Raw genomic sequence first — 16,753 nt, 5'->3', positions numbered from 1 at the left:
GTGTTGTATCCCTCCCATTCTGGGGTGGAGGAGTTACAACTGGGGGGGAAGCAGCCCTGATTAGGGGGAGGCAGAAACGTGGTTTGTGGACCCAAGAATTTAAGGTTGGGTGGGGCAACAGTTGTCACTCAGAAATGGGCACTGCCAAGAGGCATACCAGGCAGTTTTATTCATGACAAAGGCTCCCCAGTTCAGCCAGGGAGCTCCTCAATGAGAGTCCTGGGGGCAGGTGGCATGGGGCCTCCCCAGAGCCGCTCCAGCTCCCCAGTGAGGGCTGCCACCTCATTGGCTGCCACTGCATGAACTCGGTAGGCTCTAGCGCAGTCTAGAGCCAGGGGTGTGAGGGCCGCCTCATTTTCGTTGGTCCAGGCCAGAAGGAACTGGCACTTTTTCCGGGCCCGGTAGAGGCGATCTCGCTCCTCGGTAGCCATGGCCCGTTTCCGGGCCCGGCCCAGGGTCTGCGCCAGATGCCCCAGGGCTGCCAGCGTGTAGCCTTTCTGGTTGGCCGGACTCTCGCCCAGCAGGATGCGGGAGGTCTCCTGCATGGCACCCCGGGTGCCCAGGGGCCCGGGCGGGTGCTCGCCTGCTTCCAGCACTTGGGCTGCGGCCTGCAGGGCTTCCTCCGCAGAGGCGAAGACTTGCTGGGAGCCCAGGACCCCGGAAACGCCGAGCAGCGTGGCACAGAAGTCGGAGAGGAGAGCATCATCACCGCCGTGATACAGGGAAAGAGTATGCGCGTAGCCGAACAGCACGTTGAGTAGCTGGAAACGGACGAGGGGCGAGGTCGGGCCGCGGCTCAGGCTGGCCAGCGCGGGGATGCGGGTGGGCACGGAGGGCGCGTCGGCCTCAGGGGCATCTCCGAGAACCTCCTCTGCTACCGCGACATCCTTCGCGCCTTCCGGCGGGGTTTTCGAAGACGTAGGCTCCAGCTCCACGGCGTGATTGTCCTGAGCGTCATCCAGCTCCTCCAAAAGCCGCGGCCCGGCTCCGCGGCCCCACCACCACGGCTGCCACGGCGGCAGCAGCCGCCCGGCCTCGCCGCAGCTCAATAGCCGCTCGAAGGCCGCCTTCTCGGCCGGGGCCAGCCCCTCCCAGAGTTCTGAGAGGCCGCCGGGCAGCGGGCCAGGGCTGAGGCCTGCTTCCTTGGGCTCGTCCTCGGCCTCCCGTTGCTGACGCAGCCGGCGTAGGGCGCTTGCCAGGCGGCTGGGCGAGGCGGTGCGGCCGCGGAGCTCGCCCAGCACCTGGTCGCGGTAGAAGTCTTCGGCACAGGTGCCATGCGCCCTGTAGCAGCGCAGAGAGCAGTAGGGGACATTACAGCGCGGGCAGGTATAGCGCGCTGACTGGGCCTCCGCGGCGGGGCAGAAGGCGCAGAGCCCGACCGGCTCCATGGCAACTGGCACTGCTAACCAACTGCGAACGCGTACACGCGATGCTCGGAAAGTTCCGGTGCTTCTTCGATTGCTTCCGGCCCTTCTTTGGTTACTTCCGCCTCTTTGCGAAGACGGCGGAACGCGTTGGCGAAGCCCTCTCGAGCACTCTCGGCAATTCCCGTCCACACTCGGAAGCCAGACTCCACCCCTCTCCCAAGTAGCTCTTTTGGGCAGGCGCAGAAGCCGGGCGTGATGTCAAGCCCCGCCCCGGACGAGCCCCGCCCAACACGGTGACGCAAGCACAGACGGGAAAATGGTCAGTAGCCGGAGGGTGGTCCTCCGCTACCAGCTCGCCCCCTGCTGGTTGCCCCAAAACGTGTCTCTAATGCTTAAAGAAAAAGTCTACCTTTTTAATATATAAAGCGCTGAGGTGGAATCAATCGGAAGGCCCTACTCTGGGCCTTAAATTGTGCAAGGCCTATGAGAGATCAAGAGGAGCTGTGTCCCTACGCTGGAGCAGCAGCCATTCCCCTAAGGGGCATCTATAGTGGAAGAAAGGCCATTATGGGGGGTACTTAGTCAAGCCCGGGTGTGTGGGTTGGGGTAATCTCCCCACCTCAGCAGACAGCAACATTTAACATATATGAGCTCATTTTATTCTCCAAACTCACCTCTTCTGTATTCTCATCAGCCTTTGCGCAACTGCTCAGTCAGAAGCTCTAAGTGTGAACTCTATACTAGGAGCCAAGAGAGATGGGGTCCCTGTTCTATTGGAGCTTACAGTCTGGGAGGTTGGATGGAGGTGGGATGATGAGACATGAACCACCACTCTGTGGCTGTGAAGACTTGATCTATGGCACCCCTGAAAGCCCTGGTTCTTTCTTCCCCTTCACCCCACATCCAAACCCATGTCCTGCAGTGTTCCAGTTTGCTAATGCTGCCGTTATGTAAAATATCAGAAATGGATTGGCTTTTACAAAGGGGGGATATTTGGTTATAAATTTACAGTCTGAAGGCCATAAAAATGTCCAAATTAAGGCGTCAACACAAGTATACCTTCAGTGAAGGAAGGCCAATGGCGTCCAGAAAACCTGTTAGCTGGGAAGGCAGTTGTGTTCGAGCTCCTCTCTCAGCTCCTGTGTATTCTTCAAAATGTTGCTCTTGGGGTGTTTTGTCCTCTCTTAGCTTTTCTGGAGCAAACACTGGACCAAACACTGGATTAGCATCCCCAACGTGTCAACAAAAGTCTGCTTTTAGTGGCCATCTCTAAAATGTCTCTGAGCTCTCTGAGCTCTGAGCTGCTCTGAGTCTGCGAACTCTTTTATATGACTCCAGTGATTTAATCAAGACCCACCCTGAATGGGTGGGCTAACACCTCCATGGAAATTATCTAATCAAAGGTCTTGCCCACAGTTGATTGAGTCACATTTCCGTGGAAATATTCAAAGGATTCCAACCTAATCAACACTAATACCTCTGCCCCCACAAGATTGCATCAAAGAACATGGCATTTTGGGGGACATAATACATCCAAATAGCACATGCCCGTTCTGTCTCCAAAATACCTTGTATATTAATATTATTTCCATACCAAGATTTGAGTGGATTTGATAATTTTCTAATCTATTTCTTTGCATCCCCATTGTCTCTGGTGTTCAGGCTACCTGTCCCCTTACCTGGATTATATCGTAAACCAGTTTCCTGTCTTTCTCACCAGCCCTCCAGAAAAGCAGCCCGAGAAAATATCCCATCAGTCCCTTGCTTATAACCCTTGGGATCCCCCACTGCATTTGGAGTCAACCCTAAACCCCTCTCCACAGCTGACAAGGCACCCCCTGCAGTATTCGCCACCCTCCCCCAAACATCACTCCTTTTTGTCGTTGCACGTTTTTCTCAGCTGAAACTCCCCATCCCGTCACTTGGCTACTTCTACTTCAGATTTCACACATCCTGTCTCTGGAGCCCTTCCCTAGAGATCCTCTGAAGGAGTTCCCCCTGCCCTTGTTTTCATGACATCACCCGGCTTAAACTTTTAATTAGTTTATTTCACTTTTCTCTCAGTTACCCAAGCTTCTAGAGGACAGGAGGCTGTGTCCTTTTTAAAATCACTGTAGACAAAAATGGCCAATACTTTGCACACTCACTATATGGCAGATAATACCTAAGCACTTTACATCCTTTAATTCATTTAATCCTGACAGCAACTCCACATGGCACAATAAATAATTTGATTCAAGGTCAGACAGACAGGATCTTAACTTGGGCAGTCCAAGGTCTGTAGCACCATACCCTGGTTTGCTGAATCCTAAGAACCACCAGGTTCAAAAATGTTAGCTGACTGAACGGGTATGAATATGTCGGAAGCCTCAGTTGTGAGGTGTGAAACTACTGAGACATGTTTTACAACTCCTCCCCAGAGGAGCTCTACTTCTGGAAACACTGAACTAAAGATGGCTATGATTAGGTTAGCAAGGCCAGCCAACCGATACTGAAGCTTTCCAAACTGTGGCAGACCAAGTTCTTGTCCCGGACTCCATGAAGTCTACCGCTGGATGGATGTTCCCATTTATCTTCTATTTGAACCCCTCCCCCTTCCTTACTGACTCCATAACAAAGCTCCCACAATGATTTCTGCTACCTTCTCTGTTAAAAAAGTCAGGACTTGGGGGAGAATTATTGAGTTATTTAGGATCTGGAGGTTCCAAACTCTACATCTGAAGGGCTGGCATCTTACCATTTCTTCCCCCCAGACCAAGGGCCTCTATGTCTTTTCCTAATTTGGCATTGCCAAGAAACAAAACAAAGCCTCACTGTTCTAGGGGGGCACACCACCAGCTGTAAAGGACATACCCCACTCCCCCACCCCGAAACCTTGCAAAAGAAGATGAAGCAAAGACATGAGTGGACAAAGTGGCTTTATTAGAGAAAGCCAAGTTTACAACGGACTTAAGAGTTGGCATTGGGGCCCTTCTTCTTGCCAAAGGTGGGCACGACGTTGACAAAACGCCTGTTGTATTGCATCCGCCGCTTGGCCCGGCCCGTCTTCTTCTTCTTCTTCTCCTGTTTGGCCACCTGGAAAAAGGGAGAGCTGATCAAAACCTGGCTGACCTCTTTTAGGCCCAGCATTCCTTCCCTCACCCTCATCCCCTGGGAGGAAGGTGGATGACAGGACGAGAGCCAAGGATCCTGGTTTACCAGTGAAAGGAAATAAAGGCTGAAGGACACCACTCACTCACCTTGGGGGTCTGACCTCTCACTTTCCCAGCACGGGCCAGGGAACCATGGACTTTACCTATGGTGGGAAAACAGAACAGCAAACAGTTAGAAGAGCAAAAAGACCCCACCCAGCAGAATCCCTCCTCCTTCAACTCAAGCTTTTAAAGGCCAAGCCGGGCCCAAGAAGGAATGAGAACAGGACAGCAAAGATTAGCTTGGCCTTTAACCAAGAATGTGCTGGTCTCACACATTCTGGGGTTTCACTTCAGGCTTTTTCAGCCTCTGACTTTAAACAAGGACTGGAGAGTACCATGGGGGATCTGGTCTGACCTAATTTTAGTGAGTAAATTTGGAGCCAGACAAATACAGTAAGCGACTGAAGTAGAAATAGACAATGGCTCACTCTCCATGAATCCTCACAGGTTCCAGCTGAGGGAGGCAAACAGGAAGAATCACTCTGGACTGAGGATACCTGGACAGCACTACACTTCTCAGACTACCGATTCCACACCCGTTGAGAGATTACAGGCAGTTCAAAGGACACTCCTCCCCTACTCACCTCCAAGCATGCGGCCGGCTACTTCCAGAGTGGTCAGGGCCTCCACCCCACACTGGCCCAAGGTAGCCTCATCCTCCAGGGGCGTGCCTGCCAGGAGCACGACTTGATCTTCCGGGGCGATGCCTTCCCGCGACGCTACATGGGCCTACAGAAAAAAATTAGGGTCGTAAGCGCTCCCGCAGAGGGTGAAGGTGAAGGAGACAAGGGGATGGAGCCCAGGGAACACCACGCAGCCTTACCTTGATTTGGGCGACGGTCTCCTCACCGGTCACCTCGAGGGTGTGTAGTTCCTGGGCGCGGACAAAGAGCTGCATGTTGGCGACTGAAGACAAAAAGAAAGCGTGTACGAGAAAATCTCCGAGAGGAAGAGGAGTCGGGAATGGATGACGGGCCGGAGAGGATCGCGCCGGGGTGGAGGTAGGTGGTCGCGGAGTCTCACGTGGGGATGTTCGGGCCCGCCAGGGCGGTTGGGGGTGAGGTGAGAGAGCAGGGCCAGGCCCACAGAGCAGCCCCGGTTCCTCTGTTTCTCTCACGCCCTCTAACCTCACGACCAACCCGCCATTAAACTCTCCAGATCCAGCCGTAGCCCAGCCTTACCTGAACCACCGCCGCTGCTGCCACTACGCCGAAGATGGAGACGAGAAAGAGGAAGGAACAAGGGCGCGCACGACTTCACCACTTGCTGCGTGCAACGTCACTGCTGAGCGACTGCCCTGGCCCCTGCTTTTGTACTTTCCACGGCCATCCTGGCCCCGCCTCTTTACGCTTCGCGTAGGCGTCCTTCCAATCGCGCAGGAGGGGGCGGGGCCACGTAGGCGCACGCGCGGAAGGCTAGTGTGCGGGGCAGGTGAAGATGGCTGCGAGCGTGGTCCGGGTTGTTTTGTGGAGATGGAGAACCGGCGTCCAGCCGGGCCGTGGGTTGCGGCACCTGGTGAGAGCGGCTGAGCTTGGGGTTGAGGGAAGAGGCTTGGGTGTGAGGCTCACAATTATTCATTGTAGCTCTGGAACCTGCGTCTGCTTGGAGGCCTTGGCTGGAGCTTAGTACAAGAACTAGAGGGATGGAGGCAGGGCCAGGAGCGCGGCTTCGGCCGTGTGGAAGTTAGAACCTGGCGAGAGGGCAGCCCGGGGAGCCAGAACTGGGAAGGGCTTGTACACCGAGTCTTGCTGCTCAGTTTTTCGAAAAGGAAACCATTTCACAGGGTGGGGCTGGTTCCAGATCATTGGCGACACTTCTGGGAACCAATGGCTCCTGTTACGCGGGCCATTTCATCCTGCTTTCCTGCTCTTCTTGTGACCCCTGGACCTGTCAGGACTCCGGGGTATCTGTTGGGAGAAGTGTCTACAAGAAGGATCTTTAGGCTGGAAGGATAGGAGTATGGTTTGTGGATTGTGACCTTAGGGTAGATTATTTTCTTAATGTCTTACTTTACCTTGGCTGTAAAAAGAGGGTGGTAAAATATCTAACTTGTCAGGTTTTAAGAATTAAGTAGAAACAATGCCTGGAAAGCAGTTAATACGATGCCTGGTAGTGTCTCCATGAGGCTGAAACATTCCAGGAAGGGTGTCCCATTATATGAATATGGGTGAGAATTTATTATGATTGCTGGAAAATGCCTAGCCCAGAATTAGATAAATTCAACTGAATGTTCAAAGGAAACTTTAAAATGCTGAGAAGTGCCATATTGGTCAGATTTATAGTTACTGGGCTTTCTAGATGTATATACATATTCTCATTTAAGTCCCATAGAAATTCTGAGAGAGGCAGGCCCTTCTGCCAGTCCCACCTGTACCCTGCTCCCTCACAAATTGAAATCTAGTGTTTTCCCTATCTCCAGGCTTTTATTTAATCCATTCTCTCTGCCTGTAATGTTGCCCTTCTCCACTTACTAGTGTTTTACCATCCTGTTTTGGGTGGGTGGATCAATGGTTGGCGGGCCGATTGAGCGATGGTTGTGTTTTTTTTTTCCTTTCTCCTCAGAGCCAAACCCAGGGACCTCCTGATTACCCCAGCTTTGTGGAGTCTGCACATGAATACCAGTTTGTGGAGCGCCTTATACCCCCCACCAGCATTCCAAAGCCCCCAAAGCATGAACAGTATCCCACCCCCAGTGGCTGGCAGCCCCCTCAAGGTGAGCTGAGTGATGGGGATGGCTTGAGAGGAGCAAAAATTGTCCCCAGAGGGGGACCCAAAGACCCACAGAGACCCTGGCCTTGACTTCATTTTTTCATTCATTCCATAGATATTTACTGAGCACCTACTCAATGCCAGGCTCTGTGTTGGGCCTTGGGGTACCAGGGTCAACAAGCTGATCCTGTGACCCTAAACTTAGGGAAAGGGGAAACCCCTGTCCTGGAATCTGGAGGTGGTGTGGCCCAGTGCACCGACCCTCTGCAAACTTTGCAAGGGGAAGGGCCCTTAGCTGGGTGGGAGTGGGGCCTGGAAAGAGTTGGCTTATCACTGTGCCTTCCTGTCACAGACCCTCCACCCAACCTGCCCTATTTTGTGCGGCGCTCTCGGATGCACAACATTCCTGTCTACAGGGACATCACACATGGCAACCGTCAGATGACAGTGATTAGGAAGGTGGAGGGGGACATATGGGTAAGTGGGTCAGGGTCTGGTCCTGACCCTTTCAGGGCAGAGGGGGTGGGACTGTCTTCTCTGTCCTCTAGAGGAGAGGGGCTTCTGGCCAGGCCTGTTCATCATTTCCCCCCAGGCCCTGCAGAAGGATGTGGAAGATTTTCTGAGCCCACTGCTGGGGAAGACACCCATCACCCAGGTCAACGAGGTGACAGGTACCCTGCGGGTCAAGGGCTACGTTGACCAGCAGCTCAAAGCCTGGCTCCTGGAGAAGGGCTTTTGAGGCCCCACTGAGCAGCCTGTATGACAGCATCCCCCATGGACTAGAAATCTTGGGGGATGGAGGTGGGTGTAAGGGACGGGGAGCACTGAGAGACCAGGGCTAAGGGCTTAGACAGGGCAGGATGAGGGATAAAGGGCCTCGGAGTCAAGCCTTGCTTGCATAAATGGAGAAATGGGACTCTACTCCAGTATCAGCACTGAGGGAGAGAGATCTACTTGGGAGACCCACCAGGAACAGCCAGCTAGTGGGGGGCATTAGCTGCTGTTCCCCCGTTTTCACTTTCCCTTCACTGGGGCTCCTTGGACTCAGCTATTCAAAATCTGGGGGTGGTGACTGCTCCTCTGGTAGAAGCAATAGCCTAACTCAGTTTAGGGGAGGGCAGCACAGGGCAGACCCATTGGGCCCATCTCTCCCTTGGCCCTCTGGCCTTTCTGAGCTCACTGCTACCCTCATTTCTGAGACCCTGCTGTGGGCCAGAGCTGGCTTGATTGGAAGCTACAACAGATGACTCAGGCCTGGATCCTGCTGGTCTTAACAGGGCTGGGCACTGGGGCAGACTGCCCTTCTCAGCACCTGGGCTCTTTCTACCTGATGGAGAGGTAGAAGGTTAAGCTGGGGTTCCTGTTCCTTTCCAAACTAGAATTGTTCTTGACTGGCTTTCGAAGATCCTGAAAATGGAAGCTCCAGGAAATGAAATGATTTGCTTTGTGGCCTGACCATAGGGGAGTGTTTGGAAGTACCAAGGAAGGAGCCCAATACAGGGCTACCCTCCTCAGCCTGGTTACCTAGTTTCAAGGCTGCTCAGGGAGTCTGCAGGCGAAAGGATGCTGGCTCTTGCCCTCACCACCCCATTCCATCCCATCCTATGCCAAGTAGCCTTCATACTTGCCTCTTCCTTGGAGTCTCAGGGCCAGAGACGTAAGTCCTCTCCTCTGCCTCATCCGACTTGACCCCACCACCAGACTGGCTAAGATAAGATTTAGATTCTGGCTCCAGTATGTTTCTAAGGGCAAAGTACTTGACCTCTCCAGAGTGTCTCCATATGGAAAATGGGTCTGTCTTCATAATAGTTCAAAAACTCAACACAGTGCTGGCCTGTGCATAAAACCCTCTCTCCTGGAAGCTCCAGGCCTCTCTAATCTACAGCCTTGGCAACGGAAAAGGAGCCTGACACCCTGACTGACCATACGACACCAGCCCCACCAATTGTTAATGCAAGTTTTTATTTGGCTGTATATACAATTTAAGCTATTAAAATTTGTACAATATTTACAAATTAAATAATCATCTGAAACTGTCTCCAGCCACTCTTGTAACGCAAAACCAAGGGGAAAAAAGGCAGGGCAGGCAGGGCTTGGCTCCTGTGGTCCCTACCTGGCCCGCTGCCTTCTCTAAACTGGAAAGACCAGGAATCTGGCACTCCTGCTCTTCTTTCCTGGGGTCAAGCATTCAAATTCAAAAGACAAAATTTAAGCCAAAAGACACTAGGAAGGAATTCCAATTCTTCTAAACTCAGGAAAAGTTCTGTGAGTTGAGAAGTGGCCTTCCTCAGATTCTGGGGTGTGCAGTGGTTAAGGAGCAGACACACTGGTCCTCAGCCCGGAATGAGGCTGGGCAGTGGCTGCTGGGTGAGGCGGGGCAGTCCCACGGAAGAGAAGCTGCAGGGGGAGAGGGGCCCGGGGAAGGGGTGGGGCGGGGTCCCTCAGCGCTGCCCACCTGCCCCCCCCCCCCCACCAGGCACTCCTTTCCCTGAGTTGCGTGGTTGCCGGTAAGACATGGAAATGCCACAGGGCACAGGGGGCACAGCCACCACCACAAGGGGCTTCGGGGGAGATCAGGTTAAGAAGGAAAATCAGTACCAGTCTTCGCTGGTGGTGCAGGGAGCGAGGCCCTGGTCGGCTCCAGCCCCCCTGGAGTCCACACTTAGGAACAGGAGCTAATACTGTTGGGCACTGCAGCAACTCCGCACACACAAGTAGAACTCGGAGGGGCTACCCCTTCTCCAGGGTGGCAGAGAAAGGGGCCATCTCGAGGCCAAGGCTTTCTGCCTTCACTGGCCTAGCCAGGCCCCAGAATGCAGGGCTGAAGAGTTGGAGGAAGGCCAGAACTGACCTACGACCCCCCCCAGTGGACTGAGACTATAAGGCCTGGAATCATGGAGACTCGGGTCTTTTTCCCTTGGCCTAGGAAATGCTGCCTCCTAGAGGTTACTACTCCCTGGTGCAGACAGAGGGAGCTGGCACTTGGTGGCAGGACTTATTCCAGCGAGGGCTGCTCGAGTGGGGCAGGGGCTGGGACTGGGGCAGTGTCAGTGGGCAATTGGGGACTCCAATTTCTGCAGGCGACGTCGTCGAAGCTCTGCTGCATCCGGTTCCCCGTCTTCGGGAAGCTCCTCAGTGCTCACTGGCTCAGGAGCTGGGGGCAGAGAGGTCAAGGGTAGAGCCCAAAGAAGTCCCCTGCCCCACCCTGCTGTAGGCTGACGACACCTACCTGGAGGGTTTTCAGGTTCAGGGGCTGGTGGGGAGGCTCCTGGGGATGGGGTGGTGGCCTCGGAGCTGGGAATGCTAGTGGAGGAAGTAGCAGCAACAACTGTAGGGGCAGCATCCTCGGTAGGGTTGCCAGAAGTGGTGGGCCGGGAGGGCCTAGGAGAGAAGGGACAGGAGGCAGGCCCTGCCTTGGCATCCTGGGCTGGGCCAGGCCGAGATGGCCCTCCTAGCCTGTGGCCAACAGACATGGTGACCATTGACAAATGAATTCTGGGATGGGGCGCCCCGGGATTATATACTGCAGGATGTAAACCGCTCGTGGGCAGTGAGTGTTGGCCTTGCTAACTCTTACCCTGCAGCCTCCTCCCTGGACTGGACTGAGGTACTGCTCATACGTAGTCTACTGAATACAAGCTCTGCTCCAGGCCTGTGTCCTGCTGGGTGCCGGGCCCTGTGCTTACTGCCTGTGAAGAGGAATTACAACCCCTCTGACCAAGTAAGTTAATGGAGGCCACAGAGCAACTGCCTGAGGGAATCAGAACTTGAACTCAGGCCAATCTGGCTCCAAGTAACTTTCCACTATTTGCCATCTCATTTCTGAGCTGTAACTCCCAGTCACAATGTCACCATATGTCAGGAGGGTGTTGCTGTAAAGTCCTGAGAATTATGAATAATTTGACTTTTAGAAAAATATAAAGGCATGAGATTCAAGGTCAGCTCTCTAATAAATGTCATTTCTCCTTAACTTGCATCCAGACATGCTATCTGGAGTGTGAGGAACAAAGGGCACAGAGAGTCACCAAGACTCCTGAGACCCTGAGTTTTCCTGCAGAGAGGTGGCTGGCACCAGCAGGTGTCACGGGGTGCCAGGGAGACAAAGGCCAAGAGCCACAGCTGGGGACCTTCTCTTGGTAGCCACACCCCCACACTCCCCAGTTCCCCTGTGCAGACGCACCCCAAGGAGGCAAGCACGGTGAGGTACTGGTTGATCTGCAACATGGCGGCATCCAGCAGTGTGTGGATGTTGCGCAGGCTCTGCAGCCGTGCCTCCAGGTGTTGCCGCTCGTGGCCCTCCAGAGCTCGCAGTTCCTCTGGGGTCAGCCCAGCAAAGCCCGCAGGGGGCACAGGCATTGGGGGGAAGCCTGGAGAGGGAGAGGTTCAGCCTGGGCGTGACACCACCCCCACCCCCCAGAACAGCCCCAAGAGTGGCCCGACTTACCAAAGGGTGGAGGCAGGGGCATGCCCATCCATGGCGGAGGGAAGGGGAAGCCCGGGCTGGGGCCGGCCTCTGGGGTAGGGACAGAGCCAGGTGCCAGGGCAGAGGCAGCAGTAGCAGTGGTGCCAGCAGCTGTGGTCGTGGCCGCTCCACTGGGCCGTGAAAGAGCTGAGGAACAGGAAGAAGAGAAGTCTGTGAGTGTTGTTGGGCCTCTGGTTCCATGCACCATCCCACCAGATGCTGCTGTACCCAGCTCACCTGCACTGGTGGACGGAGGGGCCCCAGCCTCTCCTGAGCTGGGGGGAGGTGGGACAGGTGGGAATGGGCCCATGGGGGGCCACAGCGGGAACATGCCTGGAGGAAAGGGAGGCAGGAGGCCCTGGGGGACTGCAGAGGGAAGAGAGGAGATGAGAAAAGGGTCAAACTTCAAAAATAGATTCAACTTTGAAGCAGGGCTCTAGGTTGTTGGGAACTCTGCTCCCATAGGGCCCTGAGATTGCCACCAACTCAGCACTGATCACGCAGGATTGCAGTCATCAGTTTCACCTGTTCACCCCCTCCCCAGCCCTGACCTCTAGAGGGCACGGACTGCATCCCATTCACTTCAGCACCTCCCACGTCCAGGCCCAGGGAAAGTGCCAAACAAAACAAGGGAGACTCTCACAGTTGGGGGGCTGGGGCAGGAGTGGTGGAGGATGGGGAGCAGGTGGTGGGCCCTGGTCTGCGGGCTCAGGGGGTGGAGGTGACTGGGCTGGCAGCGATGCCCGGAGAACATCCATCCGGCAGGTAGGGCAGGTCTGCTGCCGCTGGAACCAGGAGCGCAGGCAGCTGGGAGCCAAGACCAGGCAATGGTGAGCGGGTCCTGAGAGGCCTGCCACTGGGCCCGCCCCTGCTGTGCAGGCTCCCACGCATGCTCTCCCACCTGGTGTGGAAAATGTGGTTGCATGGAAGTTTCTTGGCACCAGTCACCATCTCTTCCCTGCAGATGATGCATACGTTGTCCATCGCCTGCAGTTCCTCTGGGGTGGCATCTGGATACCTGGTTAGGACAGGCCAAGGAGGTGTCAGGACCAGAGCTGGAGGCAGGGGGACCCAGGACAGAGCTTGGGGGAGTAGCCAGACAGGCCCACTCACAGTGTGTTCATGTTGCGGATGGCTCGGCGAGACATGATGGCATCTGTCACAGCTTTCTTGAACTGCCTAGAAGGACAGTTTGGTTGGAGGTCAGGAGAGGAGAATGAGGAAGGTGTCAGCAGGGGGCAGGGCAGGGCTGAGCTCACCTCATAGCCAGGTACATGGGTCGGATGGCAAAGAGAGGGAAAGTGTGCACCTTGATCATGATGGTCATGAAGGCCATGTACAGCAAAACCTTGATGAAGCCTGGGGAGGGTGGGGGATGCAGAGAACAGCAGGTCACAGGCTCTGGGAGGGAGAGCTGGGGATGCTGGGGCAGGTGCAGGCTCCTCACCTGTGAACAGCTCCGTGTAGAGCATGTACACAGCCTTGTTGTCCCAGGGGTTCTCACTCTGGAGGTCCACGGAGTGCAGCACATATTTGATGAAGATGGTGAGGACCATGGTCATCAGGATGGCATACTGGTGGGGGTGGGGGGAGGGAACATAAGCACAAGGCTCCCCGGCTGCACCAGCCACACTTTGCTACCCCCAGGCCTGAGTACAGGCTGTCAATGCAGGGTCCTCCTGGCTCCTCCAATTACCAGTTAGTGGGACTTCAGGCAACTCACTGAACCTCTCTGATCCTGTCTGTCTGTAAATTGGCAGAACTGCTCCCTTATTCAGTGCTGCTTTGCTCATTAAAAAGAGATGTAGGTCAATTACTCAGCACAGGGCCTGGCACTCAGTACTGGGTCAGCTGTTGGCACTGAATACACTCTCCATCTGCCAGGGGCATGCCCCCTACCCTGACTTGTCCATCAAGCTAATTCCCTCCTGTCCATCAACAGTCAGCATCACTCTCCAGGAAGCCTTCTCTAGGCACCCAGGTTGGGACTCTGGCCTGTCCTTGCTCCTTATTGTGCCTTCCCCAGTCACCTAGGAGTGAGCACTTGGAGGGCAGGGGCTGTGTCTGACTGATCACTACTCCCTGGTGGCCGGTACGGGGGCTGGCCACAGAGCAGGTGTTAAGTACGGGTTTATGGGGTTATTCAAGGCACATACAGGGCCACCGCAGGCTTGCCCCCCAACCTCCCAGGCCAGTTTTACCTCAAAGCCAAACACCAGCTGCACAGAGGCCCCACGGGTCAGGATGCTGTGATAGGCATGGCTGACGAAGAGGAAGTCCAGGATGCCCAGGAGGAACATGAGGGCTGTGGGGACCCCCCCAAAATGGGAGGTGTGTGGGGTCAGCCTAGGGCCTCACAGCCATTTCCTGCTCTAGGACAGCCCCCACCCTCAAGCTCACCACAACCCCAGCAATCTCTAGTCAGGTGGGCACACTCCACCAAACCCAGCCCTTTGGGAATACTAGTCCTGCCTGGGGAGACATTGGGGTAGCCCAAGCCCCAAGTGAGCAGGCAAAGAGATGAGGGCCTAGGCAGTTGAGAAGCCCTAGAGTGGAACAGGGCAGAGAGACAATGCAAATTAACTTCCTAAATTATCTTTCCTGTTCAGCTGTGGGCAGAGGGGTCAGCCTGTGCTTGGGTTGGGGTTCAGGTCCACAGAAAGTGACTTTTCATGTTCCAGTCCTCCATGGTGCCTCCTTCCCCTCCAGCCCCTTCCCCTCACTTCCCATAAGCCTCACTCACAGACAATGCGGCAGTGAAAGAGCCAGGAGATGTTGGGGCTGCGTTCCATCTGAGCAGAGCAGAGAGGGAGCCTGTCAGGGAGGCTGGGACTCACCCTTCATCCCCAACCCAGTCCTTACTCCACGAGCCTTCCTCTGTTGGCTTCTATCTGTTCCAGAGAATCCTCTGACTCAACTCACAAAATCCACACGGTCCTCAGCCAGCCAGTGGAAACACTTGAGGAAGAGAAGCAGAGTGAAGAGCGCAACAAAGCGGGGGCTGAAGTCGTCTCGAAAAACAGTGAAGGCCAGACAAGTCTCAGTGACAGCATACCAGGAACGCTCCAGGAGGTGCTGGGGATTGGGCAGGGAATGCTGTGGAACCCACGCTTTCTGCTTTCCCAGCTCCCTGCCCCCCACCTTTGGGGCCACCACCACCTTACCTCCATCTCTGCTGCCCTCAGCTGCCCAAAGAACACCTTGCCCATCACTTTGCCCAAGAGGAAGACAAGGACAAAGGCCTGGATGTATAAGACCTAGAAGTGGGGAGAGGCTGTGCCTTGAGATCACTTTCTGCTTTCCTCTGCCTGGGGACTCATCATGCAGGAACCTCCCCACATCCCCAACGCATCTTATTCATAGTGAAGCAGCTGGTGGCTACCTCCCTTCTCCCTTACTTACCTGACCTCTGGCCCCACCCCTGTCCCAGGCAGACTCCTCCTTCCCTCCCCGGGGGTACCTCCCTCCCTGAGCCCTGAACTCACTGCCATGCTAGGGCTGGACTTGGTCAAGTACACCACAGTGGGGTAGAACTGGTGCTTGAGGTAATAGGCGTGAGCCACCACGGCCCCGGTTAGCGCCATGCTGGCCGCCATCATCACTGCTATGCGGAACATTGCCCTGGCCCAGAGACCTGCGTGGGGAAAGGGAGGGGGATAACTTCCGCCATACCTGAATTCTGCAAACCTAGCACAGTGCCTGACAAGCAGCGTCAATAAATAGAAAGAAGAAAAAAAAAATCTCACTTCACTCTCATAATCATCCAGATCAAGAATATATGCTCCCCCACTTTACAAATAAGAAAACTGAGACTCGACAAGATTAAGTGATTACACTGATGCAAAGTCAGGAACCTGGGGCAGTCTTGTTCTTTCTCAGTCTGCCTGCCAAACTTCCTCCTTAAGGGAGGCAATGAGGAAAGGCAGCGGACGCGAAGGGAAAAGCAACAGCTGGCCCTCAATTGAAGATACTGGGGTGGGAGGCAAAAGTAGAAACCTGCTTCAGAGGCGGGAGGCAAAAGTAGAAACCTGCTTCAGAGCCGGGACTGCGCGGCCTGGACAGGGAGAAGACAAGACGCGAGGGGGCGCGGCCCGACCAAGGGGCAGCGCCGCTGACAGCTCTGCCAGGGTGGGCTGGGTGGACACGTGCCCCACGGGAGCGGGCGGGATACGTCAGCCTGGAACCCTGGCGTCCCCCAACCCCCGGGGCAGTGACAACTCGGGGCATCGGAGAAACGGCCAGCGGACAGGGTGCAGTGGCTGGACCGGGTCGCCCTTGCGACCGCGCACCTGCGAGCGCCGGGAGCTGCCGAGAGTCGCAGGCTAGGGCCCAGCCTCGGGGAGAGCGGCCGCGCCGGCGCCTGAGGTCTACAGCCAGCTGACAGGCCGACAGCAGGCGGCGGAACTGAGGGGCCTCAGAGACCTCGGAGCCCTCAAGGCGAAAGTGCAGGCCCCGACCCCGACCACAGCCCGGGCCCGACCCCGGCTCACTCACCAGGAGCGCAGCCGCAAGCCCGCTCAATCCCCGCGACTGCGGCGGCCGCTCCGGTTAACAACACTCCCCACCCCCTGCGAACCGGAACTTCGGGGGGTGCGACACCTCACTTCCGTCGGCGCGGGGCGCGGCGTGGGTCATACCAAGTGCTCCCTGCGCTTCCCCGCACCTTGCAGCCGGCAGCAGTACACTCCCCACCGCATCTGGGCTTCCTGCCCACGGGGAAGGGCTCAGTAGAAGGTGGTCGGAGGACAAGGCAATCCGGGGGTCTAGAGTCCCTCTATGTACTGGGCACAGGTGGGGTCGTCTCTACCTCTCTGAGTGGACTCAACCTAGCGGAAGACTATAGCTTTCCCCGCGTCTGAATGGCGGCGCACCGTGCGGGCCGTACCACTCGGAGCGGGAAATAGGCAAGGGACAAATCTTACAAGGGCTCAGGGAAAGAAAATGTTTTACAACTTCTTTCTAGGGGAATTCTCAACAGCTTGATAAGTACGGTGCTCTCCGGGAGAACTGAATGCAGAAAA

General features: G+C 55.6%; 4 protein-coding genes across 9 annotated transcripts; 1 reads left to right on the top strand and 3 right to left on the bottom strand.

The window, feature by feature from the left end:
* Positions 1–84: 84 nt before the first annotated feature.
* Positions 85–1,546, bottom strand: ZNHIT2 (zinc finger HIT-type containing 2). The gene has a single exon (XM_037839054.1). It carries the CDS (start codon positions 1,386–1,388, stop codon positions 192–194), a length of 1,197 nt encoding a protein of 398 aa, XP_037694982.1. The 5' UTR covers positions 1,389–1,546; the 3' UTR covers positions 85–191.
* Positions 1,547–4,268: 2,722 nt separating this feature from the next.
* On the bottom strand, positions 4,269–5,886 carry FAU (FAU ubiquitin like and ribosomal protein S30 fusion). Its single transcript, XM_037838824.1, has 5 exons — positions 5,743–5,886; positions 5,385–5,467; positions 5,146–5,290; positions 4,607–4,662; positions 4,269–4,442 (listed from the first exon to the last, which is right to left on the bottom strand). The coding sequence occupies exons 2-5, from the start codon at positions 5,457–5,459 to the stop codon at positions 4,317–4,319; spliced, it is 402 nt and encodes a 133-aa protein (XP_037694752.1). The 5' UTR covers positions 5,460–5,467; positions 5,743–5,886; the 3' UTR covers positions 4,269–4,316.
* Positions 5,887–5,946: 60 nt separating this feature from the next.
* Positions 5,947–15,463, top strand: MRPL49 (mitochondrial ribosomal protein L49). 5 transcript variants are annotated; one of them, XR_005217360.1, is made up of 6 exons: positions 5,947–6,076; positions 7,124–7,274; positions 7,623–7,747; positions 7,863–8,071; positions 10,855–10,991; positions 14,633–15,463. XR_005217360.1 is itself a non-coding variant. In XM_037838823.1 (4 exons), the coding sequence occupies exons 1-4, from the start codon at positions 5,999–6,001 to the stop codon at positions 8,007–8,009; spliced, it is 501 nt and encodes a 166-aa protein (XP_037694751.1). In that variant the 5' UTR covers positions 5,947–5,998; the 3' UTR covers positions 8,010–9,303. The 5 variants fall into 5 exon arrangements, 1 of the variants encoding a protein (XP_037694751.1); XR_005217361.1 differs by lacking the exon at positions 10,855–10,991 and having other exon boundaries at positions 14,633–15,460; XR_005217359.1 differs by lacking the exon at positions 14,633–15,463 and having other exon boundaries at positions 10,855–11,230.
* SYVN1 (synoviolin 1) lies at positions 9,216–16,546 on the bottom strand. Of its 2 annotated transcripts, none has more exons than XM_037838820.1 (16): positions 16,227–16,546; positions 15,218–15,366; positions 14,897–14,989; positions 14,655–14,807; positions 14,476–14,524; positions 13,934–14,037; positions 13,180–13,306; positions 12,992–13,091; positions 12,846–12,911; positions 12,634–12,750; positions 12,376–12,539; positions 11,970–12,098; positions 11,715–11,879; positions 11,451–11,637; positions 10,500–10,651; positions 9,216–10,424 (listed from the first exon to the last, which is right to left on the bottom strand). In XM_037838820.1, the coding sequence occupies exons 2-16, from the start codon at positions 15,347–15,349 to the stop codon at positions 10,318–10,320; spliced, it is 1,845 nt and encodes a 614-aa protein (XP_037694748.1). In that variant the 5' UTR covers positions 15,350–15,366; positions 16,227–16,546; the 3' UTR covers positions 9,216–10,317. The 2 variants fall into 2 exon arrangements, with proteins under 2 accessions (XP_037694748.1, XP_037694750.1); XM_037838822.1 differs by lacking the exon at positions 16,227–16,546 and adding an exon at positions 16,022–16,210.
* Positions 16,547–16,753: the final 207 nt, after the last annotated feature.

Source organism: Choloepus didactylus, chromosome 6 (genome assembly GCF_015220235.1).
Source record: "Choloepus didactylus isolate mChoDid1 chromosome 6, mChoDid1.pri, whole genome shotgun sequence".
Classification (NCBI taxonomy): Eukaryota; Metazoa; Chordata; class Mammalia; order Pilosa; family Megalonychidae; genus Choloepus; species Choloepus didactylus.
This window is presented reverse-complemented; position numbering and strand designations above follow the sequence as displayed.

Excerpts from the sequence above, each read along its gene's own strand:
- MRPL49 (XM_037838823.1), top strand. The coding sequence starts at position 5,999 with ATGGCTGCGAGCGTGGTCCGGGTTGTTTTGTGGAGATGGAGAACCGGC. Across the intron at positions 6,077-7,123 it reads GCCGTGGGTTGCGGCACCTG|AGCCAAACCCAGGGACCTCC; the intron begins GTGAGAGCGGCT and ends CTTTCTCCTCAG. Across the intron at positions 7,275-7,622 it reads TGGCTGGCAGCCCCCTCAAG|ACCCTCCACCCAACCTGCCC; the intron begins GTGAGCTGAGTG and ends TTCCTGTCACAG.
- FAU (XM_037838824.1), bottom strand. The coding sequence starts at position 5,459 with ATGCAGCTCTTTGTCCGCGCCCAGGAACTACACACCCTCGAGGTGACC. Across the intron at positions 5,291-5,384 it reads AGACCGTCGCCCAAATCAAG|GCCCATGTAGCGTCGCGGGA; the intron begins GTAAGGCTGCGT and ends TTTTTTCTGTAG. Across the intron at positions 4,443-4,606 it reads TGAGAGGTCAGACCCCCAAG|GTGGCCAAACAGGAGAAGAA; the intron begins GTGAGTGAGTGG and ends CCCTTTTTCCAG.
- SYVN1 (XM_037838820.1), bottom strand. The coding sequence starts at position 15,349 with ATGTTCCGCATAGCAGTGATGATGGCGGCCAGCATGGCGCTAACCGGG. Across the intron at positions 14,038-14,475 it reads CTTTCACTGCCGCATTGTCT|CCCTCATGTTCCTCCTGGGC; the intron begins GTGAGTGAGGCT and ends GGGTCCCCACAG. Across the intron at positions 12,099-12,375 it reads CCTGCCCCAGCCCCCCAACT|TCCCCCAGGGCCTCCTGCCT; the intron begins GTGAGAGTCTCC and ends TTCCCTCTGCAG.
- ZNHIT2 (XM_037839054.1), bottom strand. The coding sequence starts at position 1,388 with ATGGAGCCGGTCGGGCTCTGCGCCTTCTGCCCCGCCGCGGAGGCCCAG.